This window comes from Periplaneta americana, chromosome 2, assembly GCF_040183065.1.
Source record: "Periplaneta americana isolate PAMFEO1 chromosome 2, P.americana_PAMFEO1_priV1, whole genome shotgun sequence".
Classification (NCBI taxonomy): Eukaryota; Metazoa; Arthropoda; class Insecta; order Blattodea; family Blattidae; genus Periplaneta; species Periplaneta americana.
This window is the reverse complement of record NC_091118.1, coordinates 48012018-48037409: the sequence shown is the minus strand read 5'-3', so window position 1 is coordinate 48037409 and position 25392 is coordinate 48012018. Positions and strand designations below refer to the sequence as shown.

The 25392-nt window shown below is 34.5% G+C and overlaps 1 protein-coding gene across 5 annotated transcripts; it reads right to left on the bottom strand.

Moving 5' to 3' along the window:
• Positions 1-1371: 1371 nt before the first annotated feature.
• LOC138693220 (zinc finger protein 98-like) lies at positions 1372-24669 on the bottom strand. 5 transcript variants are annotated; one of them, XM_069817050.1, is made up of 9 exons: positions 24596-24669; positions 23839-23927; positions 22648-22785; positions 20592-20662; positions 18050-18312; positions 6048-6142; positions 4107-4244; positions 2664-2742; positions 1372-2135 (listed from the first exon to the last, which is right to left on the bottom strand). In XM_069817050.1, the coding sequence occupies exons 2-9, from the start codon at positions 23920-23922 to the stop codon at positions 2104-2106; spliced, it is 900 nt and encodes a 299-aa protein (XP_069673151.1). In that variant the 5' UTR covers positions 23923-23927; positions 24596-24669; the 3' UTR covers positions 1372-2103. The 5 variants fall into 5 exon arrangements, with proteins under 5 accessions (XP_069673151.1, XP_069673117.1, XP_069673126.1 ...); XM_069817016.1 differs by lacking the exons at positions 18050-18312; positions 20592-20662; positions 22648-22785; positions 23839-23927; positions 24596-24669 and adding an exon at positions 7495-9771; XM_069817031.1 differs by lacking the exons at positions 1372-2135; positions 2664-2742; positions 4107-4244; positions 6048-6142 and having other exon boundaries at positions 16531-18312.
• Positions 24670-25392: the final 723 nt, after the last annotated feature.

Below are 25392 nucleotides of genomic sequence, written 5' to 3'. Positions count from 1 at the left end.
TATGACCAATAGCTTATATTAACGGCATACACAAAACCACTTTTCTAGTACCAGGTATGCTGAAAATGAATATTTGCAGAAAAGTTTCGAAATCGATATTTTCCAGCATCAGAATATTCTCGTTATACTTTAAACCTACAGTGAGAAATTCAAAATAAAAATTACAAAACAATAGTAAAAAATCACCAACAAAGATCACCAGCTCCTACAGAATATCGATTTGAGACAAGTTATTTGTGTACTGTACAATCAGAACCAAATACTCGTCCTTATTTACATAAAACTTATAGAATGGAGGGTTTGTAGACTATATTGAAGGAAGTTTCTGTAGTGAATATTGCCAGCACTGTAGTGCTCACCTCTCACTGGATATGCTAGCAGACGACTGTATCATGTGTCGCAACATTCATGGTCATACAGTGTAAGGAAATGAAGAATAACGACGCTGTTTTCTAGGAGAATTTGAAAAGAATTTCTCTTGTGTAAATGTCACGTGACCTTTGAGTTTTTACAATGCTCTAACTGCATTACAAATGTCGCATTTCAATACAGTCTGTCTGTTGTGTATGTGCAAATATCTTTTAAGATCCTTGCCAGTTCTATCAAGGGCGGAAGAGTTAAGATTCTTATCCACTACAGATGGCAATAGATTTCATGACCAACAATATTTTCAATCTGTTATGTTAAAATTTCCTATTATTGACAGACATTTTCAAGTCTAATGCTATATTAATCTATGGTAGGTGGGTCTCTTAAATGTTGAACACTGGTCAGAAGCAGATAATAGTGAAGAGCTGCCATGAGATTGTCCAGTGTTTTCAAAAAGATTGAACAAGAGTTTGAGAAGATTTTTGCTATGGACGAAACACGGATTCATGTCTTCGACTATGAAACAAAAAATCTATCAAGGATGGAAGCATCTCTCTTTTCCTAAACAAATGTTTCGAGCACAGAAATCAGCTGGAAAATTTATGGCTTCATTTTTCCGGATGCAGAATAAATTAGCATAGTATATTTCTTGGTCTATCTACCTCAGCATTTATTTAATGGTGAATATTATTTTAATCTTCTAAGGCGACTATGAGAAGAACTGAAGCTCTAAAGGCAAAGGAAGTTGAGCAAAGGAGTCATCCTCCAACAGAAAGTTTACAACTGAAGTAATATTGCAAAAATGTGGGTTCTTAACTGTTACATCAAACAACATATGCACCAAATTTGACTCCATCGAACTATTTTCAGTTTCCAAACCTCAAGCAGGACTTAAAACAGAGCAAGAATTATATGATGGAAGCAGTAAATGACCATTTTCGAAGATTTCTGAATTTTATTTAAGGGGAAATAAAAACCTCCCACATTGTGCTAAATAATATATTGAATTAAAAAGGATTTTATTGAAAAATAAACAGGTATAGATCAAGTCCCACAATTTTTTTTCTTTGATTGGTTAAAATCTTATCAAGCCCCCCCACTCGTAAAATTATTACCATAAATATCACATTTGTACGGTTTGTCCTTGATATGAGTTAGCACATGGTCTTCAAATACACGTGAAAACTTAAAAGTCCTCAGTGCAAATGTCACACTTGAATAGAGTTTCACTTTTATGATGACGCATATAAACAGAAAGATCTTGCTTTTCGTTGGTCATGTTACAAAGAACACATTTAAAATATTTCTCGCCAGGGTAAACACGTATATGAACTTTGAAAGTATTCCAATATCAGAACTCCTCACCAAAACTGTCGTTCTTGAAGAAATTCTTACCAGATGTATGTCAATTCTCTCACTATAAACTTCGAGCCACAATAATATCACATTTTCAGAGTTCAAACTCTGCATAAACATAACCTTTAAATTTGAAATCATACAACTTAATGAATTCCTTATCACATAATTTGCATTTGAGTGGTCTATTGGTAATGACTTAATATATATGCTTACATATATTTTGTTGCAAAAAATTTCTTAGTAAATGTCGCATCTGAAGGTGTTCTCCCCTGATGGAGTTTTTCTGTGTATTTAATTAGAATTCGTGGTGCTCTAATTCGAATTTCAAATACTTCTGGCATCTAGGTTCATCTCCAAGATCTCATCCTTCATTTCTCAGGTCGTCATAGCTACACTGAAGGAAGAGCCTGTAAATCAATAGAAAAAAATCTATGACCAAGAAACTGGAAAATGACATCACAATTAGCAAGGTCTTATTTAGTTTTTTTTTTTAATTGCAATGGTGTTCATTCGATGTGATTCTTATCCCAGCAAGCTGTGAATATATTAAGAAAACATCTAATGAAAAAGTAATTATTTTTATTAGTTCTGTTAAGTTATCTGTAAAAATGTTTTGTAAATAGGTAGTTTAATTCGTGAACAGTGTTTCCAACAACCTTACAGGTCTTCATAACTATAAGATGCATCACGACCTAAGTAATCAATGTGACACACTTGTTCTGTAACTTTTTTTCTGATAACTATTGTTAATTTTCTTGAGAATTTCCAATGAAAATCCATTACTCAGAATTTGTTGTTGATTATTTTTAAATTGTACATCTAAGGTGTGTAGAGTTTGGCCATCTGTCATTCAGGTTCTGAGCTTGCAAGAACAACGCAACTGAAGCACCACACCTATACAATACTTGAAGTAGCCAACAAACCACTATACCCACCTTTTGTCAAGCCACCATCCTCTTCCAATTCCTCTGCAATTGGCTCCTCCTTTACTGCAACTATGTTACATGGCTCCTTCTGAAGCACACACAATTTTTAACATCACCATCTCCATATAATAAAAATACAATATCTGGTGAATAAAATAGACTTGCTTATATGAATGAAACTCCTAGTTCTTCCTTGATCCATTTTTATACATATAGGATGGCATAAATTGCGTTCAAATTGTTTTCCTTCTGCATTACCATATTATTTGAATGTGTGTGGAACATACTGACACACACGAAGACATAGTTCAGTACTTCATTGACACACTGTAAAGTTTAAATAATGGGGGCATGTGGTAGTATCACAGTTAAGACGTAATGCAGCAACCCAGAAGGACGTGAGTTCCATTCCCGATGGGCTCATGGATTTTTCAATTGATCTAACCCTTCAAGCTGCACTATGGCCCTGGGGTCTACTCAGCCTCTAACAAAACAGAGTTCCATGGGGGTAATGGCGGGAGGGGGGGAGGCATGTAGGACTGACATACCTACTGCCATTAAATGCCAATTGTCTGTAAAGGTGAGAGTCCTAACCTCTCGCCACACTCTGGGCCGATTTGGCCTGTCATGGGTTTGACTTTTGTAGTTTAAGTAATATATTATGCATTAATTAATTTTGCATAAACTTATTATGCTAGATGTACATAAATTATTATCGTTTCCAATATGATTTCTTTTCTGCCATTTATGGATTATTATGGATTCTATGTCAGAAAACATAAACAAATCAAGAAGAATTCATGTAAAAAAAAATGCAGGTGACCAGTAGCTATAGTCAAAGGCTCATTGTTTACCTATTAAAAAGACTTCTCTTCGGAAAACTCATTACATCTTTTCATCTGTGGTTTTTGTTTCATTTAAAATTTATATTTAATACATAAAAATTTTACTGTAATAAATGACAGATATTTAAAATACTGTCTTTAAAGAATAAAATGCTTAATTGAACAAATACACTACATTTTTAAAAGCATATGTTTTAAAGTAGTTTAAGACGAAATAGTCTCTGAAAGAGAGTGAAATTATGATAAAAGAAAGAATTATTTATTATTTCCTGTTATGCTTGTGGTTTGGTGGCCCGAATGTCTCTTCATTACGTAGTTCATCCTTAAATAAAATATCACTATTTCAGAGCAAATTAGGTGTACTGATACAAAAATTAATACTTGTAATAAAATTAAGGAATAAAATGGAGATCCATTTACTATCGACTTCAACTACTGCCAGTTTCTTGGCCACAGAACACGACAAATTATTACGGAACTTCACATAAAAGATTACTGTGACTTTTTGTAACATGTTATGAAACATGAAGTTCCATAACATAGTTCGGTCTGGGCATAGTCTAAGAAATTAGGAATTACAATGCTTATAAACAAGAACACAACTCACCCCTACTTCAAACTTCAACAATGGAGACGAAATGTGACATTCATTTTCTTCACATCTTATGTCTGATTCATGATTATAGCCAAGGTCGCATGGCTCCACACTTACGTTATTCACATTCAATTGTAACATATTCCTTTCCTGTGTACCAAACATCAGAAATGAGATAAACATTAGGTCAAGTACGTGAAATGTAAAAATGTAAAATGTTGCTTTGAACTGAGATAGAATATTGCTTCAATAGTGAAATATAGCATATACTTCCATCTACAATATACTGAAATTCTGTTAGATTGAAAAGTTGATTATAATAATGAATGTTGTACGTTAAAATAATATTAAATTTTAAATACAGTTTAAAATTCGTCACAAAACTCTGAACTGCCATACTGTGAATTCTGAAAAAGAGAGTTACAACAATTTATTGTTTTTATTATGATTTTGTGGGACTTGGGCATAAGGTAAGATGTATGAAATGTAGGAAATTAAATGTTGATTAATGAGCATGTTTGAGGCATGCAACATGAACAAATGGAGCAACTATAACATGAACATCGCATAGTAACGGTAGTACCACAGTCTAGTATATGTATACAGTCACGAAGCTTGAGTTGTGAGGGTGCTAGGAACAATAGACTGTGCCGGTACTATTTCGCATTGTCTGTAATGAAGCGATATTAGCGGTTCTAGTGATTAGCAACTATCTATGGATACATATTTACTACGTATTGAACTTCGTGACTGTATATATTAGACTGTGGTAGTACCATTAATTTAAATACCTGTAGTACAAAACTTTCTCCAACTTAATTTTTTATTAAACAGTTTTTACAATTCGTTATAAAACAATGTATACCTTATTTTATTTCAAGGAATGCAGTTTGGTGGCTTATTTGAACACCGAACTGCATTCCTTGAAATAAAATAAGGTATACCTGTCCACAAGTCCCTGGCTACATTGGAGTAAATTGACGAAGCTTGCTTTAAAGTAGTGATGGGAGTATCAGAATAAAAAAATACGAATTATTCGATTCTTGTAAGTTCTCGAGATATAGCTCGAATCGTGAACAAGTATTCGAATAATTTGCTCAGAAGATAGGTGCTGCGAGAAGTGAAGAATGAGAACAGAAAGAAATACTATAGGGATGGAAGTTCTCGAGAACATCGATTGCTCATCAATTATATTTATTCAGCTAACCTCACCTACAAACATGAGGTAGCTGCGTGCAATAAAGACTTCCTCCAGATCGTCGCTGCCTATCTCATCTCTCTCCTCTTTCTCTCTCTCGTCTAATTACGGGACGCAGGAATACAACTTTATCAGAAGTTGCAGATAACTACAGCATGTGATTAGAATAATAAAAAAATATAAACTTCTGTGCTTGCACAATACACAGCTATCGTTATCGCTGTCATGCTGGATGTTGGAAAAGAGAACCGAGAACTACTCGAGAACAACCGAGGTGAGTAATCAAATCGTTATTTGAATGATAAAAGTAATCGAGAACTTTTATTCGAATAAATATTTCGATTATTTGAGAACAGATTATTCTATTCTCCCCATCACTACTTCAAACTGACTGACCACCTCCCATAATTGCAAGATTTAGCTCCCTCAGACTTTTATCTGTTTCCGAAACTTTTTCCCTGTTAAGCTAATAACTAATCGATACTGCCTCAGGTTCTAAAACACCCATTTCCTAATTCATGTCTTTTATTATTCAGTAGTGTGAGGGGAAAATGACAGCATGAGACTGAAAAAGGGGGTTTAAGGAGAGGAAGAGACAAAAATGGTTCACACAGAAAGCCATCTCTTAACCAATATCTCTATTTTGGTCATTACCCACAACTCCAAAATCTTCATGTGTCCCATTGGAGCAACAAGAGATCAAGTCATTATGCCGATTCTAGACTTTTACTGAATAAAATATATCAAGTACTCACCATTAACGACAATCCTCTTTTTTTCCTATTCTTCTCCTCATTCTGTGGAACCAATGGGCTGATCACGGATTCTGGTGTAATTCCATCACTCAGAACTGAAAAAAAAAGTTATTTCCCTTATTTGTCCAAAGGTCCATAGGTGGAGCTATGAGGTAGAAACCACCTAATGAATTTGTGGGCCTCTAAAATTACGTAGGTTGTGAGAAACACCTAAAAATATACCAAAATCAAACAAAAATATTCCATAACCAACTTTTTTTTAAATCAACACCTGGTTATAATCTAAGGCTAATTCCAGACCAGATCAGTATAGTCTGTTCCCCCCCCCCCCCCGACAAACTCGGCTATTCCTCCTGTGCTAGGTTGACCATTTTGCATACACCAGTGGAGATGAAGTCATTGATGAATTCAAGAACATGGTTTCTTTCCAGAGGCATCTTTTGTTAAAATGACTCTTAATAGCCTAACCAAATAACATATACAAATCTAGTCTTTCAGGTAAAGCTCCCTGTAAAGCAGATTTGAATAATTTCAAGGGAAAAATTGTTCCGGGGCCAGGTATCGATCCCGGGACCTCTGGTTGAACGTACCAGTGCTCTCTCCAACTGAGCTGCCCGGGAACTCCACCCGACACTGTGTACGTTAACAGAAAACCACAATTCCAAGTCACACAGAGTCTGTGTGCACTCGAAGTGGGTCTCTGGCATTTCGTCAGCCCACACGAGTTGTGTGGATATAAAGGGAAAAGTTGAGATGGTGTCGGTTGGAGTTCCCGGGCAGCTCAGTTGGAAAGAGCGCTGGTACGTTCAACCAGAGGTCCCGGGATCGATACCTGGCCCAGGAACAATTTTTCCCTTGATATTATTCAAATAATATATGTTTATCTCAAAGTATCTATCCAAATAACTTAAAGAATATAATAGTCATTCCAATAGACAAAGCAACATGATAATAATTATGGACCCATTTGACTTATATTGAACTTGGTTAAAATTCTAGAAAATGGATTAAATATGGACTAGTTAATTATTTACAAACACCTAATATTTTATGCAGTAATAAATAGCTCCTACGGTTTTGCACAGTAATAAAACACTAGTGATGCCATGTTTCAACCAGACAATAATAGGTGAACTAGATGCAGCCAACAAAAATATTTAGGTATATTTTCTTTGAATGTAGAGGTTGCTAATGCTCTAGGTAGGTCTACTGCAAATATAACTTTTTTTTCTTACTACAGTATGTTGGACATAAAAATGAATAAATACAATACGCAATATGTAAGAATGTAGGAAATTTTTCATTGCAAGCCAGCTCAAGTTGCAAGTCACAAAAGTTCAGTCACGAGTGGCACCCCCTAATGAAATTCTCTAGCTCTGCCTATTATCTGTCTATCTGTCACAACTTGTTCCTAATATAGTTATTGTTATGAGAGAGAAAGATTTACCTTCATTTATCTGTTTATAAATAAAGTCAGCCCTTCTTTCCTTCTGCACTGCAAAGTGATCTATGACAAGTTCATTGAAGTTGGGCGATGCCAACAGCTGGTTTTCAATTGAACACATTGCAAGCGCAGAAAGTCGGTCTTCTTTCATTGTATTCTGCGTAAATGTTTTCACTCTTTTCAATGTTGACAAACATCGTTCTGCTTCTCCAGTGGGCATTGGAATGGTCACTATGATCTGCAAAAGTCTGACTGTCTCGGGTAAAATAGTTACCAAATTGTTCTCATGAATACAGTTCAACAAAATTAATGCCCCTGCTGCTTTTTCAAAATCTCTTCGGTTATAGAGTACATTCAACTCATGACGTAACTCCACAGGGTTCAACTTGAACACATCAACAGCTATTTTGAATTCGCTTTCTGGGAAAATTATGCGATGTTTTGAAAATAATGATGGTTCAAGCAACAACACAGCTGAAAGGTGATCGCTAAACAGAAAACGGTCGTTCATTTGCATTGTGATGATGTCACAAACTTCTTTAGCTGCTATTTTCCGTGTATCAGTAATACGTGCTCGTTTTGATGGAAGTCCATTTCCTCCTTCCTCTTTCCAATGGTCGTCAAGTTCGAGCAAAGACCTAACTCGTTGGATGGATGACTGAAATTCGGATATATACTTCTGCGTTTTCATTGAACTAACGGCTCTTTCCTGAAGCTGGCTGAACAAAATGTTGCACAGTGGCATAACTTTGTTGAAGAAATGTAACCAGAAAAGGAAATCGTCATCTTGCAGAAACCCTTTCAGTCCCACTGCTTTACGTACTGTCTTATAGTCGTTGCTAACGTCAGCAATAATCCTGTCCAGGCATTCCACAATTTCCTTCTTGTATGTGTGAACAGTGGTCACGCACCACGTTTTGAAATTCCATCTCATGGGTGGAGGGCTAGTAGGAATATTTTCTTTCACAACTTGGTCAAGAACAGCAGTACGTTTAGACGAATAGGAGAAAAAAGTGGAAAAACCTTCCAAAGTACTAAAAAATATTCGAACTTGTTTATTTCCGGTCACGCAACGTTCAACAATTAAATTCAGCTGGTGGGCGTAACAGTGAACAAAGTGGGCATTCTTGTATTTGGTTTTCACTCTAACTTGGACCCCATCCTTTGGGTCGCTCATGATAGGAGGGCCATCATAACTTTGAGCAATTAGCTTTTCACGGGTTTCATTTATTTTCATTTTATCTAGCACACAGAAGATGGAGTCACTTACATCTTTTGCAGTGTCAGCTTTTGGTTGTAGGAAACTTACGAATCTTTCAATTAATTTTCCCCTGAGTTCATATCGCATTATGAACCCCAACTGTGATAATGTAGCACAATCAGTGGTTTCATCGACTTCAATTGCGATATAATTAGTCTGTAATATTTCAGCTCTGATCAAATTAAGGCACACCTCATAAATTGAGTCGAGCAACTCATTCTGAACTGTTTTAGAAAGACCTACAAAAGCTCGATTTTCTGTTTTTTCAATATGCTGTTTTAGGAGACCATCAAGCTCCGACATTAAATTAACTAGGCCACGAAAAATTCCAGGATTGTTGGAGTCCTCGCCTTCACCATGCCCTCTTAATGCGAGCTCGAACTTTCCACAGAATTTTATGCAATCTATGAGCTTTCCTAATATGTACCGATTTTTGGAAACATCCTCATTAAATGTTTTTATTTTTAACCGGTAAGCAGTGTCCAATTGGCATCTAACATCTACTTTTCCCAACATGGCAAATTCAATGCCGCCATTTATATGCGTCTCGCTGTACTTGTGTTTCTTCACTTTGGCATGAAAATTTTTCAAGTCTGTAACACCTGTTACGGTCCATCCAATATCATTTGTCTTCATGATCAAACACGTGAAACAAAAAAATGCATTTTTAACTTCACATCCACATAACCAGTCAGCAGCATTATACATTGCCCTATTGAAATTCCTAGTAAAACTAGTTTTGTTTTTACTTTGTTTTTGCACTTGCGTGATTTTTAGTTCTGGTCTTGGAGGCCCTAGCTCTTTCAGTCTCACTCTAGTTTGGACATCGAGATTTCTATTTACAATATATTGAACGGAATGCATTTTTTATTTCCTAGCTCAATGAAGCATACACATAAAAATATCAGGGCACAACACTTCGATGCAGAAATTAACAAGTCACATCAGAAAATAAACTACGAGGTTCTGATATCAGATAATGGATTAACACATTCCAAAAAAGCAACACATACAGCATGTCACGCCACAGCCAACTAGATAGTAATCAAAATCATACAGCCAATTTGCAGCTTCCATCGTCATCCGAATGCCTATGAGGTTATATCCTCTTAAGGCATTTCACCTTCAAAATTCTCTTAAGTTCCTTCATAAGAACAGTGACAAACAAAAATAAGTGGCGTCCACACCTGTGCAGTAACGGTCAGCGTGTCTGGCCGCGAAACCAGGTGGCCCGGGTTCGAATCCCGGTCGGGGCAAGTTACCTGGTTGAGGTTTTTTCCGGGGTTTTCCCTCAATCCAATATGAGCAAATGCTGGGTAACTTTCGGTGCTGGACCCCGGACTCATTTCACCGGCATTATCACCTTCATTTCATTCAAACGCTAAATAACCTAGATGTTGATACAGCGTCGTAAAATAACCCAATAAAAAAAAAAAGTGGCAAACGGCTTCGAGCTCACATATATTCTTTCCCATAACCCAAATTTTCTTGCAAGGACGCATGTTCACGTACCTTTTGCTTCTCCTCCCAATTCTTCTTTCTATTGTCAAATATCATCATCGAGAATTCCACACAGAAGTCAGAAATATTGGGTATAGACCTATGGAGTTAATTTAAACGAGGTTGATGATTTACATTTTAAGACCAGGAGAATACAGCAGAAAGAAAGGACGTCATTAAAAAATATTTTGTATATTCTGCACAAAATGAAAAAAAAAATACTCTTTGCAATTATATGCAAAATTTATCGATTTACTCCATACAATCCTGTATACAGCATTTTTCAGCCATCAGCATCGTGGTTTAAACCATATTGGTTTGTTCTGGTTTCAAGTACCTATATGAAAACTGGTCAATCCATCACTTCTTGAAGTAAGGTAGCCCACATTTCTTAGTCCTGTTAGCTGGTAGATAAATACGGCACCTATTTTTTTCGGGATACGGTAGTTCACCATTCTATTTAAATGTTTGCTCCATAATTACTTATCTTGTATAATATGCTAGTTATTTTTTAACTCTTTCCACATATCTTCACATTTTTCAATCATAAAGAGTGTAGCCTGCCAAACTTCGGAGAAATATCATCTCAGCCCCTTTGATTTGTTTCCATTGATCTTTACATTGAACCAGTTTTCAGATCCATAGAGGAGTGTAGGAATAGCCATCACTTTATAGAATTTTCAGCAAAACTAAAAATTAAAAAAAAAAACTATAGCCTATGTCGAGCTTATTTTTTATGGAGCAGGGGCTCCAAGACTTGTACTTCAACATAAGGCTTACTGTGCTTACCACTTCTATTCTGTGAATGATTTTGTTGCTGAATGACCACTGCGTAAGTACAGCACTCTGCACCATGCACTTAACCAGGACTATGGGTAACGATGGGTAACGATGACAATGACATTTTGAATGAATGATAGCAAAATGAGTCCCGAGGTCCAATGCTGTAAATTACCCTGCAATTCTGCTCCATTTTCTTTAAAAATGACAACAAAAATTGTGTTTCACTAGTTCTTTTTCGTAATGTATAGATTGATTATATGTAGTTCTTTTCGCTGAAAACCTATATATTTTCTTTTTTTTTATAGTATATTTCAAGTATCGGTAGTGTTTTGCATTCTATATGTACTAAATTTATTAATAATTTACTTCATAAAATATAATGTCGTGAATTCAACACATTCTTATGTATTACAACATTGATCCGCTTAAAAAAATCTATCTAATTACATAAAATAATTTCCCATAAATTACATTAAGATGACAAAAAAAATTACATAAGACACCATACAATCTTGTACCTCGCTTTAGGCTTCATTCATACACTCACAGAGTTAGTGCCATTGAATTTGTATAATTCCTTTCCATTGTAAACGTGCTTATAGCAGGCTTTAGTGACAACTGACACTGGAATAGGATGAGACAGGACAAAATGAAGTAGACACAAGTAACAAAACAAATTTATTTTAATATATAGGACAATTTTATGTGTATGTGTCAAGATTTTAAGTTATTGAATTTGACCACTGATAACATTCCAGCACTAATAATTCTTTTACCTTCGAATAGTTTTCAAAATCTGGGATATATTACAATCACAATAGATTTCGCAACTGGTTTGTAATGAGCGTAGGAATATTACACAAATAACAGCGGGAATGTGATTAATCTGAAAATATCCGTATTTTTATTTTTATGGACTATATATCTCGCATGCGTTCATATACATGTGAACCCAGGTTTCTGGGTTGGAAATCCAACACTCTGGTCCATATTTTACAAGGACCACTCACATTTAATCTGCTAGAGATGTTTGACATTCATGCTTATCAATTTTTAGAAAAAAAAAAAACAGTGCTGTCTACTTTCAGCAAGAAAAGGTGGGAACATTATATATCACCGTAGACATACCGGTATAGAGATAAACTATTACGTCTCATTTACTTTCTCCAAATATGATTCATATGTATAAAACTCTCCCAGTCATTACAGCATTTATAATATCATTTTACATTATATGGTAAGGACACTCTTCTTACATCCTTCCTTCATATGAGTGAAAAAAAAAACAATAGGATAAAATCCAAGGAATGATAATTGGAATAGAGGGAATGGAATTGTTCTGTGGGAAGTTTATACACCACAAACTCCACCAGTAGTTTACACAAATCTATTTGAAGTCACCAGTAGTGAACAATCTTTCAGCTACAGATGGGCCTCTGTGAGTTTAAAAGAGCCCTTATAGGATTACTTATGTGCTGGTTATGTTGGAAGGTGGCTCATGGTCACGTGGTATTATGTTAACGAATCATCTAGTCACTTGCTAACTTCGTTACTCTACATGTCACTGGAGAAATTGATCTTCTATCTCCGTAGTGTATCCAGCTATTTGCTGACAACACATGCTCCACTATGTCTCACTATGAATTTCCTTTCTTACAAATGATGGGTAGAAAGTACGATGTTGGTTGTATATTTTAGCAGCCACATAGTGGAGAAATTGAGATTATCGTATTCTGAATTGTTCAGTCATTTATTCATAATTTTCTGTCAAGGCCATGTCATTCACTGTAAACCCAGCAATCTCCAACCTTTCCTATTCTCCGCCTTACTCTTAGTCTCTGTATGCCATCTATATAATATCTTAATGCTGTCTATCATCTGATATGTTCTTCTATCCCCAACTTTTTTCCTGTTCATCATTCCTTGCAGTGCATCATTCAATAGGCAATGTCTTCTTAGCCAGTGACCCAGCCAATTTCTTTTCTCTTCCTGATCAATTTCAGCATTATTCTTTCTTCACCCACTCTTTCTAGATTACTTACTTTGTTTGTTCATTTCACATGCACTATTTTTCTCCATATCCACATTTAAAATACTTCTGAATTGTATGCATACATATAATAAACTGCGTGAAGGTTAATTACCTTACTAAATTTCGTCACTGAAAGTGAATAACAACTCCAAATTCTCAACACGACAGAGAGTTGAATTTCTAATTCCAAATTCTCAACACAATGACAGAGTTGAATTTCTAACTTCAAATTCTCAACACAATGACAGAGAGTTGAATTTCCAACTCCAAATTCTCAACCCAATGATAGAGAGTTGAATTTATAACTCCAAATTCTCAACACAATCACAGAGAATTGAATTTAGCTCTTTATGCCTTTTTTCACAAGAAAGCAGACAGTGGAATGCCCAGACCAAACACTGCCAGAGTGCTATAATGTACAAATGAAGCTCATGGAGTAAGTTTATAGTTTTCTTTCTCTTTACCATAACAGCAGCACATTTTATATCTCCAATCTATTTCTGCATGTTACCCGCTTTCTAACATAGTGAAGATTTGATAAATAAAAAAGTACTCATGGATCTCACAGTCATATTTCCAACACAAACTAATTACATCTCGGTGCCTTACTATGCTGTTGATAAATAAAAAGTAGTGTAATTAAATTACCAATTAAACAATGAAGTTATTCCATACTATCCCAATCAAGGAAACCCATGTTCAAATATATCCAAATGATTTTAATTTTTACTTCAACTACTATTTTGTCCCTAATAATACATCACTAAATGGGACCAAATGTGACCTCCAATACTCACTCAAATAACTAAAGCAGAAATATAAATATTAAAGATATTCAATCAAATAAAAATGTTACAACAGCAGATCCAAGCATTTAAAACTTATCTTCTCACTGAGAAACAAATTAAGTTGTCAGAGCTGGAAAAGTGAATTGGTTTCAGTTATTTGACGCTATGTCAACTGTGAAGCAAAATTAAATTTTCTACCAGCCCCAATTTACAACAAAAACGTATTCCATATGATTGTCTTTGTGTAAATGAAACAACGCTTATTGCAAGAGTCAATGTAGAAATCTGCACAGCAACATTTTATACGAAAGAAATCAGTGCTAATATGACAGCTTCAACACATATATTGTTACTGATCTGAAATCCTGCCTCCTATAAATCAGTAGGTTGTCTTTGGTATACATTACTTATTAGCAAAATTGTCACATTTCAATGACTCTCCAGAGCTGTCACTCAAATAATAACATTAAACTCAAATCTAACACAATAACAGGCACAAAACTATAATAAATACACAAAATAAAATATAAAAATAATATACTTCTAACATGTACATTATGACGAAGCGAAGAGAAGCGACTAGAAGCATTTGAAATTTGGATATGGAGAAGAATGGAGCATGTGAAGTGGACAGACAGAATAAAAAACGTAAATGTGTTGGAAAGAGTGGATAAAAAAAGAATGATACTGAAACTGATCAGAAAGAGTAAAAGGAATTGCCTGGGTCACTGGTTGAGAAGAAACTGCCTTCTGAAGGATGCACTGGAAGGAATGGTGAATGGGAGAAGAGTTTGGGGCAGAAGAAGATATCAGATGACAGACGACATTAAGATATATGGATCATATGACGAGACAAAGAGGAAAGCAGAAAACAGGAAAGACTGGAGAATGCTGGGTTTGCAGGAAAAACCTGCCCTTGGGCAGAACACTATGAATGAATGAATATATTCCTAGTGTGGCCCTTCAGTATAGGACTTTAAGAGAATGAAATCCAAGACCAAAGCTATAATTACAATAAATACAATAAATAAATTAATTAAAAAGTAAATAAAACAAAAAGGTACCACTGACATCTAGGCTACAACACACATTATATACTACAGTATATTTCACATAAATACACCTACTAAATAAATAGCAATAGGAAGAAATATCTATTATAAGATAATTACAGAAGGGAATCTCTATTAACCATGAAAAGCAAGAACAGCATGCAAATTTAAAGTAATATAACATTATCTTGTCTTGTATTGATAAAAATAGCAATTCTGGATTCATCTATTGTATATGTACCGGTATTGTATGTAAGGATTTCAACATAACTATGAAGAACCATTTACCAATATGTCAAAACTTAACTAAAAAAATTGGAGAGATTTGACAACTTTATGCCGAGTTGCCAGATGGCAAATAGTTCAATCACAAGAATGACACATTGGAAAATAAGATAACTTTCTTGTTCTGTAAGTTCCAGTTATACAGAATACAAACAATACAAACTGCTACACATACATAAGTAGAAAATAGGGTCATTAAACAGCTTACAATATATAAGTGAGATTAAGCTACTTACAATTATATGACAGAATATGGGGTTGGTGAATTTTGTTTGCTTATAAGCTCTGTGAAATTCACCAAATTTATGGAGAGACAAGGCATGTTCTGAGAGGAGCAAATATCATCAAGAATAATTTCTGCAGTGCTGGTTCCTCCTCCACATTCAAATTTCTTGCTATTGCTCAAACATTAACGCAGAAATGTTAATATGATATGTGCTTCATTCTCTCCTACAAACAAGATATCTTATTATATTAAAATTAAAGTGTGAGATAGAGAAAAACTTTATTAATAGGGGTGTGATTTTTTTGTATTAACGATATATATATGCGAAATACCTTAAAAATTTAATTTTATGCATGGAAAATACAAATTCCTTAATGAAAGTACAAAATTAAGGGGAGAGGATGGTATTTTTTTGGTGAAAAATGAATAAAATTTAAAAAAAATTCTTTAAAATACTCTGTGATATGTGTGGAATGCATAGCATAACATTTTGTGGGTATTTGTGCCCTTATCGGATGTTGAGTCGCCATTTTTAAACTTCCTGCGTTATGGATTTTTAAATCACTCGCCCACTTTTATTGTTATTTCTGGTAAATTAAGTTTTCAAAAAATGTTTTTCTTTAAAATACCCTTTGATATGTGTGGAATGCATTGCATAACATTTTGTGGGTATTTGGCCCTTATCGGATGTTGAGACGTCATTTTTAAACTTCCTGCGCTATGGATTTTTAAATCATACGCCCGCTTTTATCGGTTTCCAGTAACTTAATTTTTTTTGCTACATTGCCAGACAAAAATGGATATAATTTCTAAACTATTAGAGATACATGCATGAAATTTAGAACACACATTCTTTAGACTATTAGGAAACTTTTCTCTGTAACAGAATTTTGTTAATTGATTTCATTTTAAAAATACGTCCGTTTGTTTGCAAGAAAGGAAATCAGAAAATTGTTATTAAATTTTAATTGTTCATTTTACAAACGTAGAGACTAATATCAAAATTCTGTTGCAAACAGTTTGTAGAACATGCTTTTGCAAATGCATTGCAAAAAACTGTTTGAATCTATCTTTAAAAACTGTATAGATATATCGGTTTTAGTACAATCCTGCATTGGGTATATTTTTTTCAAATTTTGGCCCCCAAATAATTGTTTTTTTTTTTTTTTTCAAAATATTTATATTTGGTTGAGTTACTACAGCTATGAGCTCTCTACATACAAAAAATTAATATTTTACACCAAATAGGAAAAAAGGTTTTAAAAAATACCATCCTCTCCCCTTACGTTAAATATATCCGCAGAATTTATAGAAATCCACGAAATTACTTCAAAATCACGTTATTTTCAACAAAAATAAGTTTTTATGAAGAATTCGCAGGAAAAATAACTCTCTCTTCCAAATTAAACTTGAAAATTTTCTTCTCTACAAAATATACATAAACATTTCTATATATTTTATCGTTCAACATTACATGCATGACATCTCGCCATGATGTATGCTTACTTTTAGGATCTACTTCCAGGGAGCAGGACAAGCAGTCAATGGTTATTTCTCTTTTCCGACAATGACTTGTTTGTGAGATCAAGAAGGCAGTACTATCACCTCCTCACAGTCCAATAAAATTTAATTATGAATTTAATTAATGATGCAAACAATTTCTATTAGCTTCATAGGGATTGTTTCAATAATTATTTTTTTAAATGTTATTTTATTATTTTTTAAGTTTCTTTAGGGTACGAAATTGTGTTCATTTACAAAATATCGCCGAAAATAAACCATTTTAATTACCGAAATCACACTTCTATTTACTAAACATTTTCGTTATCTTAACTTTGGTACATCTCCTGAAAAAGTTGGCAGCTTATCGTTTGTTTACACCTGGTACATATTTCAGTCTTCTCCACAATCTGGAACTGAATGTAAAGCTGGAGTGTCTTTCAAATAAGTAAAGTCTTTACAAATGTCATATTTTCTATACCTTTCCCTTTGTATGTTTAACTAAATGACGGTTAAGAAACTTAGAATTCCTAAAAGAATCACCACAAATTTTGCATGTAAAGGGCTTCTCCCCTGTGTGGATACGGAAGTGATCTTTCAAAGTACATGCCTGTGTGAAGCCCTTTCCACAGACGTCGCATTTAAAAGGCCTATCTCCTGTATGAATACGCTCATGTCTTTCCACGTCCCTCTTGTATGAGAAACTCTTGGAACAGAAATTACATTTAAAGACATTATCTTTATCATGTACCCTCATATGGCCTTTATAATAGTAACTGGTAGTAAATCCCTTCCCACAAATATCACACTTAAAACGTTTGTCTTCTGAATGAATTAGCATATGATCTTTGAAGTGATTTGACCGTTTAAAACTTTTCATACATATATCGCATTTGAAAGGTCTCTCGTCTGAGTGGTATATTAAATGTCTCCGAAGAAAATCAATATGTGGAAAAGCCTTGCCACAAACATCACATTTGAAAGGATTCTCCCCTGAGTGAGTTGATTCGTGAATACCAAGATGATCGACTCGTACGAAACTCTTGTCACAGAAGCTGCATTTGTAAGCTTTCTCGCGAAAGTGATTTGCTTCATGTTTTCGAAGATAACAGAGCAGAGGAAATGTCTTACCACAAACGTCACATTTAAATGGTGTCTCTTCTGAGTGAATATATCTGTGCTTGTTGAGAGATCGCAGAGTACTAAAATCTTTACTACAAATTTCGCATTTCAAATGCTTCTTCCCAATAGCTTTATCTTCAGGGTCACAAAGTTCATGCATTTGTTCTTGAAGTATTTGTGCGTCCTTTGTTACACTGTAGCATTCTATAGATTTCTTGCATGTTTCATGGTCTTTATTGCTCGCATTGTCATCACAATGAGAATGAATGGGCCTGCAAAGCAATAACACATCTCTGGTCAACAAGATTGAAAACTAGTCTGCAGTTCACGTAACGAAACATCCAATACTTTATATTATTGTCACACTGTCGAAAGAATCTGCCGTTCAATTCCAATTTAGTTTCAACAATGTTACTAGTCAATTCATAAAAATGTTCAGGAAACTGGTTCCTTTTTTTCCATATTTATTTCATTTTCTGTTAATCAAACAAAAAGTTCCTCAAAATAGTATGCTTTTGGTGAAACTGGTAAAATAATTTAATTTCCAAATTATATGTAATATTAATATATTTGCCATATAATGTAATTAGGATAAGAATTACATATTATTATTATTATTATTATTATTATTATTATTATTATTAGTTCGACTTTTCTCTTTCGTCGAAAATAGCTTCTTCCATGCATAAGTGTTCATATTCCTATTTTTCTATATCATAAAATCACTGGGGATCTTGGAAAACGACTTTATCGATAAGTTGGTCTACACAACTGGCTTCATATGGGTGAATGACTAACAGTCAAATACCTGCCATTAGATAATAAAAATTATTATTATTATTATTGTTAAAATAATAAGCGTGATTTCTTTCATAAGAAAACTGCAATTGGGTGCAAAGTATCATATACATAGATTTTCAGTGCTGACATTCTTCCTGGAAGAAAAAAAGATTCAGGCAAAATTCACAGGTGTCGAAAAATGTATAGCATTTTTCCTTTGTTTGTCTGCTGTCCACTAATATTCCAATGTCGTCCTCATCAGAAGTTACTGAAGCTATACTTTATTTCCAAACACCTGATCTCTGAGCAAATTATGGGAACAATCACGTAGTAAATTAAGGTGGTAGGCAATATTATCGGCCAAAAAACGTTCTTTCATTCGAGTACTACGCCTAAAGGCCTGCTTGTACCATATTCAGAATGTTCTTCCAAGGACTCTCTTGCTTCTAACGATTTATTTTGGCATCGAAGTTCTAACATCTGTTCTATTAAAATCCTGCAGTCAATATTGTTTTTTTCATACTTACTGTACATTCTGCTGTTTGTATTTTTTTTTTTTTTTTTCGTTCTGCTCTTATATCTGTATTTTTCATTTTGTTTAATAGTATGTAGACAGGAATTTTTCAGAAGAATTTAATTTCAGGTGAGATGAGTCATATGCCACCGCCACCACCATCACCATCACCAGTACTACTACAATAATTACTACTACTAATGTCAACACCACCACTACCACTACCAATATATCTACTACTAAACTGTCTTAGGTTTATGGCCCAGTTCAGACTTATCATCATCATACATGGCATGACAGCCCATTATGGGCCCTAGCCTTCTTCAGAATGTCCTTCCAGACTTCTCTATTTGCTGCTAAATTCTTCCAATTTCTAATTTTACTAATTCTAATATCCTGCAAGACATCATCTTCCCATCTTAATTTCGGTCTTCCAACTTTTCTTGTTTGTAATGGCTGTGTCATATAGATCTTTTTAACAGTTTTATTATTGTCCATACGTATCAAATGTCAAGCCCGGGCCAATCTATTAATTTTAATATACTTCACTAAGTAAGTTTCCTTATATACTTCATACAATTCACAATTTTTCCTTCTTTTCCAAGTATCACCTTCTTTCACAGCCCCAAAAATAGTTCTTAGTATCTTTCTTTCAAAAGTAGCCAGAGATTTCTCATCTGACTTTAAGAGAGTCCAAGTTTCTGATGCATATGTAATTACTGGTCTTATGAGAATTTTATAAATCAGTAGTTTGGTTTTCTTTGTTATTAAATGTGATCTAAGATATTTTCTAAGTCCAAAGAAACATCTATTTGCAACTATTATGCGTTTTTGAATTTCTATATGGCTATCATTCTTACAAGTGATTTCTGAGTCCAAATATTTAAACGTATGAACAGTCTAGAATTTGTATGAACCTATTACAATATGCGATGGATAATATGTACATTCCTTACTGGAAGATGGCATATATTTAGTCTTACGTTGATTAATTTGCAAATTCATTTTTCTAGCAGCACTTTCAAATCATATAAAGGCTTCTTTCATTGCAGACTGCGTTCTTCCACCAGTTCAGCCTAGCTTCCCTAAATATCATGAACCAACAACAGATATCCAGAAGCAGTCAGACCTCTTGGTCATGTAGCCAGCAAGGCACACTGCTATTGCAAAATGTCTATCCCACATAGAAGAAACTATATAAAATACTAGAAACTTATTTTACGTCATTTATTTTTTATTCCAAAACACTTTACTTACTTCTCTGTAAAGTCCTCATCCACTTCAGACAGCACCTCCTCTTTAACTGCATATGCGTGACATGCTTCTTCCTAAAGAGAAAGAAAGAAGTAGGTACCTTACAGAAGAATAAATACAGCATGCCTGTTTTATTTCTTCACTACTAAGTGGCAATTATTTGCAGAGCTATGTTATAAGTTTATCTTGCGTGCTTCACACTGTGTATGCCAGCTAAGATCAAGGTGAGGCCCGAGATAACAATAACATAACACGGAGAAAACAATATAAATGGACTCACTCATTTTTTATGAAATGGGTGACATTTTCTGCTGGGTCTGACAGTCAGTATGAGTGAGAATTTCTTTCGTGGTAATAATGAAATTGGAATGGATTTTCTCCGATTACTATGCAGGAGCAGGTGTTTATATTTCTCATGTACTCACTTTGTCCAACAAGCGAAAAGAAAGTCTACAGATAATTTTTCAGATGTCAAAGTTCTTAGTTTATCCTATAGCTCATAATCTTTGTTTTTAAAGAAAGCTATGTATTATCTTTTATAATAATAATAATTCAATAATTCAATCTTCCTCAACTTGGTGAGGTTGCCAAAGACAAAGAATGTTAAACAGTAACATTTAAAATGACATTAAAAATCTCTTACAAGAAATTTGTTTACAAGAAACTAAAATTTGCAGTAGATAATATTTCACATAATGAAAATTTATAAAAATACAGATAAGAAAATAGACTGAGAAAATTCAACTGTAATTTGAATTCAAATACAAATGTCGCCGTAAAATCTGCAGAGAACATTCAAAGCTATAATGGAAATTTCCTTAATTGTTGTTGTTGGGACTCCAAATTTATGACAGACTGACATAAATTGTTTTATGCTCGACCATGCCGAAATGTAGTAATTATACACCTGGTAGCAGTCCTTTAATGCATGTCATTAAAGTACACCTACTCATTAAAGTTCAGGTGTTTTCAGCCAATGACAACTCAGCTTACTGGTGTTCAGCCAATAACGAGTCAGCTTTGTACCATTATAAAACCGCAAGTATCGATTATTCTCGGATATGCAATCGAAAGAGAATTAGCGAAAAGTCACGGAGGCTGGAAATCCAATACTGTCGCAGAAGGTTATGTTCTGTTACTATAATAATTAGCGTTAATTGTAAATAATATTCAAATAAATTCAATTTGTCATCTCGTTTTTCAATGTCGAATTCAATAATCAAAGTTATACCAAGTTTAACGGATTACACAAGTTCAATGACATTATTGTTCCTCGGAAAAAATCAATACTTTCGCGTCTGCGCACATCTCACAATTCACGACCTAGAACAAGGTCACTTCCGATCTTGTCAGATACAAATAAAATGTATACATCTGAATACTGTAATTTCAAGTTAGAAATATGGTCGAGCATAAAAAGTCGTATGAAACTCGCCTATAATGGTAATTAAGAAGCTCGTATGAAAATTATGAAACTCGCTTGCGCTCGTTTCATAAACATCCATACTCACTTCTTAATTACTATCATTGAAGGCTCGTTGCATAATGTACTATTGTTATGGTCCCTCTAGCGCCCAACGATTACTAATGATGGTAACGAGTGACTACTGAAGAGATTCCTCTGTGGCTACCTTGCAGACCACGTAATGGTAGCCAGAAGCGCAGCTGTGAACAGTGAAAGTACTGAAACGCACAAACTGTACAACACGAAGACCATATTCAGAGGGATTTCATAGAAACTAGTGCACAACAAATACACACGCAATATTTGCAAAGTATTATGTTATTCTGTTGGTTGAAAACTGAGACTGAATTCAAAATGAAACACTATATGGCACAATAACAATTATAGTAAACTAATTACTTGTGTGATAATTACGTCAACTTTCATCAGGCTGTTGCAGCTCAGTGCAAATCTGAAATATATTACTACACGAGTAAAAATAACAAAATATCAAAATGAGATAACGCAGATACGAAAAATTTCTAGAATAATAATAAACAAATGCAAGATTTGTTTCAATATGTATCTAATCGTAATAAGATCAATACAACTCACCTCATGTTTGGAATTCAATAAAGGATATGTAATGGATTCTTCTTTTTCTTCGCGTTTTACGTCTAATACGTCATTGTAACTCTGATCATAAGGTTCTTCCTTGAATTCAATCACATCCACTTTCAAAAAATTTCCTATCTGTGTAACAAAAACATAAACAAGTAATTAAATTATACTTAGTCAGAAATTGGAATCCTAGTAACATGAGATATATGATGTTTCACAAGATAGTACCTTCAAAGAACCAACTTACTGATTTGTTCTTCCCACCCTACATATAAACATGATGAATAGTGTACAAGTGACCTTGATCCTTGAATAATTCATCTTTGTGAGTTTCCAGATGACCAATTAGCTATTTCTGTCTGATGACAATGCGTAAGTTTCAGTGTGTAGTTGAAGATCATTCAGGATGGATGTATAGACCTATATCATTGGAGAGCAGGTGTTTGTTGTCAAAACGTTACTGGGTAAAAAAAGTCTATAAAACGTTACACATGAGTGAAATTTCCTCTTTCTACAGTGATCAAATGATCTCCAAATGACTATGGTCATCTCAAACTCCAGATCTGACTCTTACGGATTTTTTCTTATGGGGATATTTGAAGGACCATGATTACAAGAATAAGCTTTGCAAGTCAGAAGACATAGAAAACAACATCAGTGCAACAATCCGAACTACTGATGAGGGCATGATGCAGAGGATCTTCGATAATATGGAGCATCACATTCGAGTGTGTCTAGATACTGATGGAGGATGCTTAATGTGAAAGGTACAGCATACAGTGGCGTATTATATCGCGGTTAAGACTAACCCCGCATCCTGCTACTGAGTTGCAGCGAATCGATATCCTCTCCTCCCCGGACTTCCCTCAAGCTTGCGAGTGCCGCTTCCTGTGAGCGAGGCCGTCGCGCGTCGCTATGAGGCTATTGCCACAAGTCTCTCGCAGTTGAATGACTGCAAACAGTGAATTTAATATATGGAAGGATCGGAGTGAAACCAAGTGTTACGATACATCATTATTACGAACTTACAGTGTTACTAAATATAATAACTCGAATTTTTTTTGGTAGGCTATCTCTCAAAATTCTCTAGGCTAAAGAGCTTCGCCACTGACAGCACAACAAACTTGACTGGTTCTTTGGAGGAACTATATCTAGTGAAACAGACCGTATCATGTAATCACTTACCAGTGATGGACTGCAGTCTTCTTCATTTGGGTCATCATTATCTGATACGAAATCAATTTCAGGTTCTGTTTTAATCGCATTCATGGTAACTGTGAAAAAATTCATTATTCTGTTATTATTTGAACAATAGCTACTTAATTTAAAACAGAAATTCATACTTCAATTTTTTAACGTACACCGCCTGTAACTATTACGTCTAATTATTTAGAAACCAAAATTCGTCAAAAACCTTTCACTGTGGTAAATTTTTTACATAATCTCGGATACAAACTATGAAACTATAAACAATGTGTGTGTTAAAACTACTGTGCGGTTTCCTTTCTTCCAACAATAAAATTTATTTTAAAAGATTAAAAGAGGCGATTTGTCTGTGATTTCTCGAGTGTGAATCATCACGTTTACGAAAAGGCACTTTTCAGTGCCAACTATTTATTTTGTGTGCACAATGTAGGAATTTGGGAGGCACAAAGGAATGAAGGAAACCGCAAGTTGAAGTTTAGCTGAATGGAAATATGTCACATCTAAGTGTTCTAACACGAATATAAATTAGGCCTATACAATATGTCAATTCATATTTTGTTTAATTAGGCCTAGTTTCCTTTAAATGCTAGAAGTACGAGTATATTGTACTTCAATACAAAAGCAGGATATACTAAAAAGACAAAAGAAAAAACACGCGTAATATTTGTGAAATATTAGCATAATACAAAGTTGACAAGCTATTATGCGAAAAATTAGATAATTATAAAGTCATTACCTTCCAGTTCCTCCCATTTAGCTTCGTTTCAACACTAACTGGGTCACTGTACGTACAAGATAATTGTTTTTTTTTTTTTTTTTTTTTTTTTTTTGTGTACGTACTCTGCTGATCCGTTCGCAGTGACCGAAAAGAAAATTATTTTACTGCTGTGCCCTTACATGGCATATAATCAGAAATAACTGCACTGTCTTAATTTTGAATGGATCGTATTGATAAAACTGATAATGTAGCCTACTTATTATTACATAACAATCTTCTCATACTTACCAATATTATTTGTTATTTTAAGCAGTTGTTTGATAGGGATCATTTGTTAATCACATTTTATATCAATCGTTTTGAAGTAATAGTGGCTTCTACTTTAAAGTCAGATTTGTATAATACAGGGCTACTACAAAGGCTTTGCCCGATTCCATAGCCTTGTATTATGAAAAGTATGAGACATACATTATTGAAAGTTATACCAATAAAAAGAGAAACTCAACAAGTTTTTGATCCATCAACTGCTACAAGTGCTCGATGTGACCTCCTCGCGTCACGCGACAAACATCCACTCGGTAGTCTTAACTCCTGCCACACCCGCTGGAGCATATCACGATCAACTCTAGCCACTGCTGCACGGATCCGGTTATTAAGTTCTTCTAGATTAACTGGCACAGGAGGTACATACACTTGATCTTTGACAATCCCCATAGAAAAAAATCACAAGGAGTCAGATCTGGCGACCGAGGAGGCCAACGGAGAACACACCGATCGTTGTTAGAAGCCCGTTGATGTGGTTGATGCCTCAGTTA

Excerpts from the sequence above, each read along its gene's own strand:
- LOC138693220 (XM_069817016.1), bottom strand. The coding sequence starts at position 9,616 with ATGCATTCCGTTCAATATATTGTAAATAGAAATCTCGATGTCCAAACT. Across the intron at positions 6,143-7,494 it reads TTATAAACAGATAAATGAAG|TTCTGAGTGATGGAATTACA; the intron begins GTAAATCTTTCT and ends TTTTTTTTTCAG. Across the intron at positions 2,136-2,663 it reads GGATGGTGGCTTGACAAAAG|GCTCTTCCTTCAGTGTAGCT; the intron begins GTGGGTATAGTG and ends ATTGATTTACAG.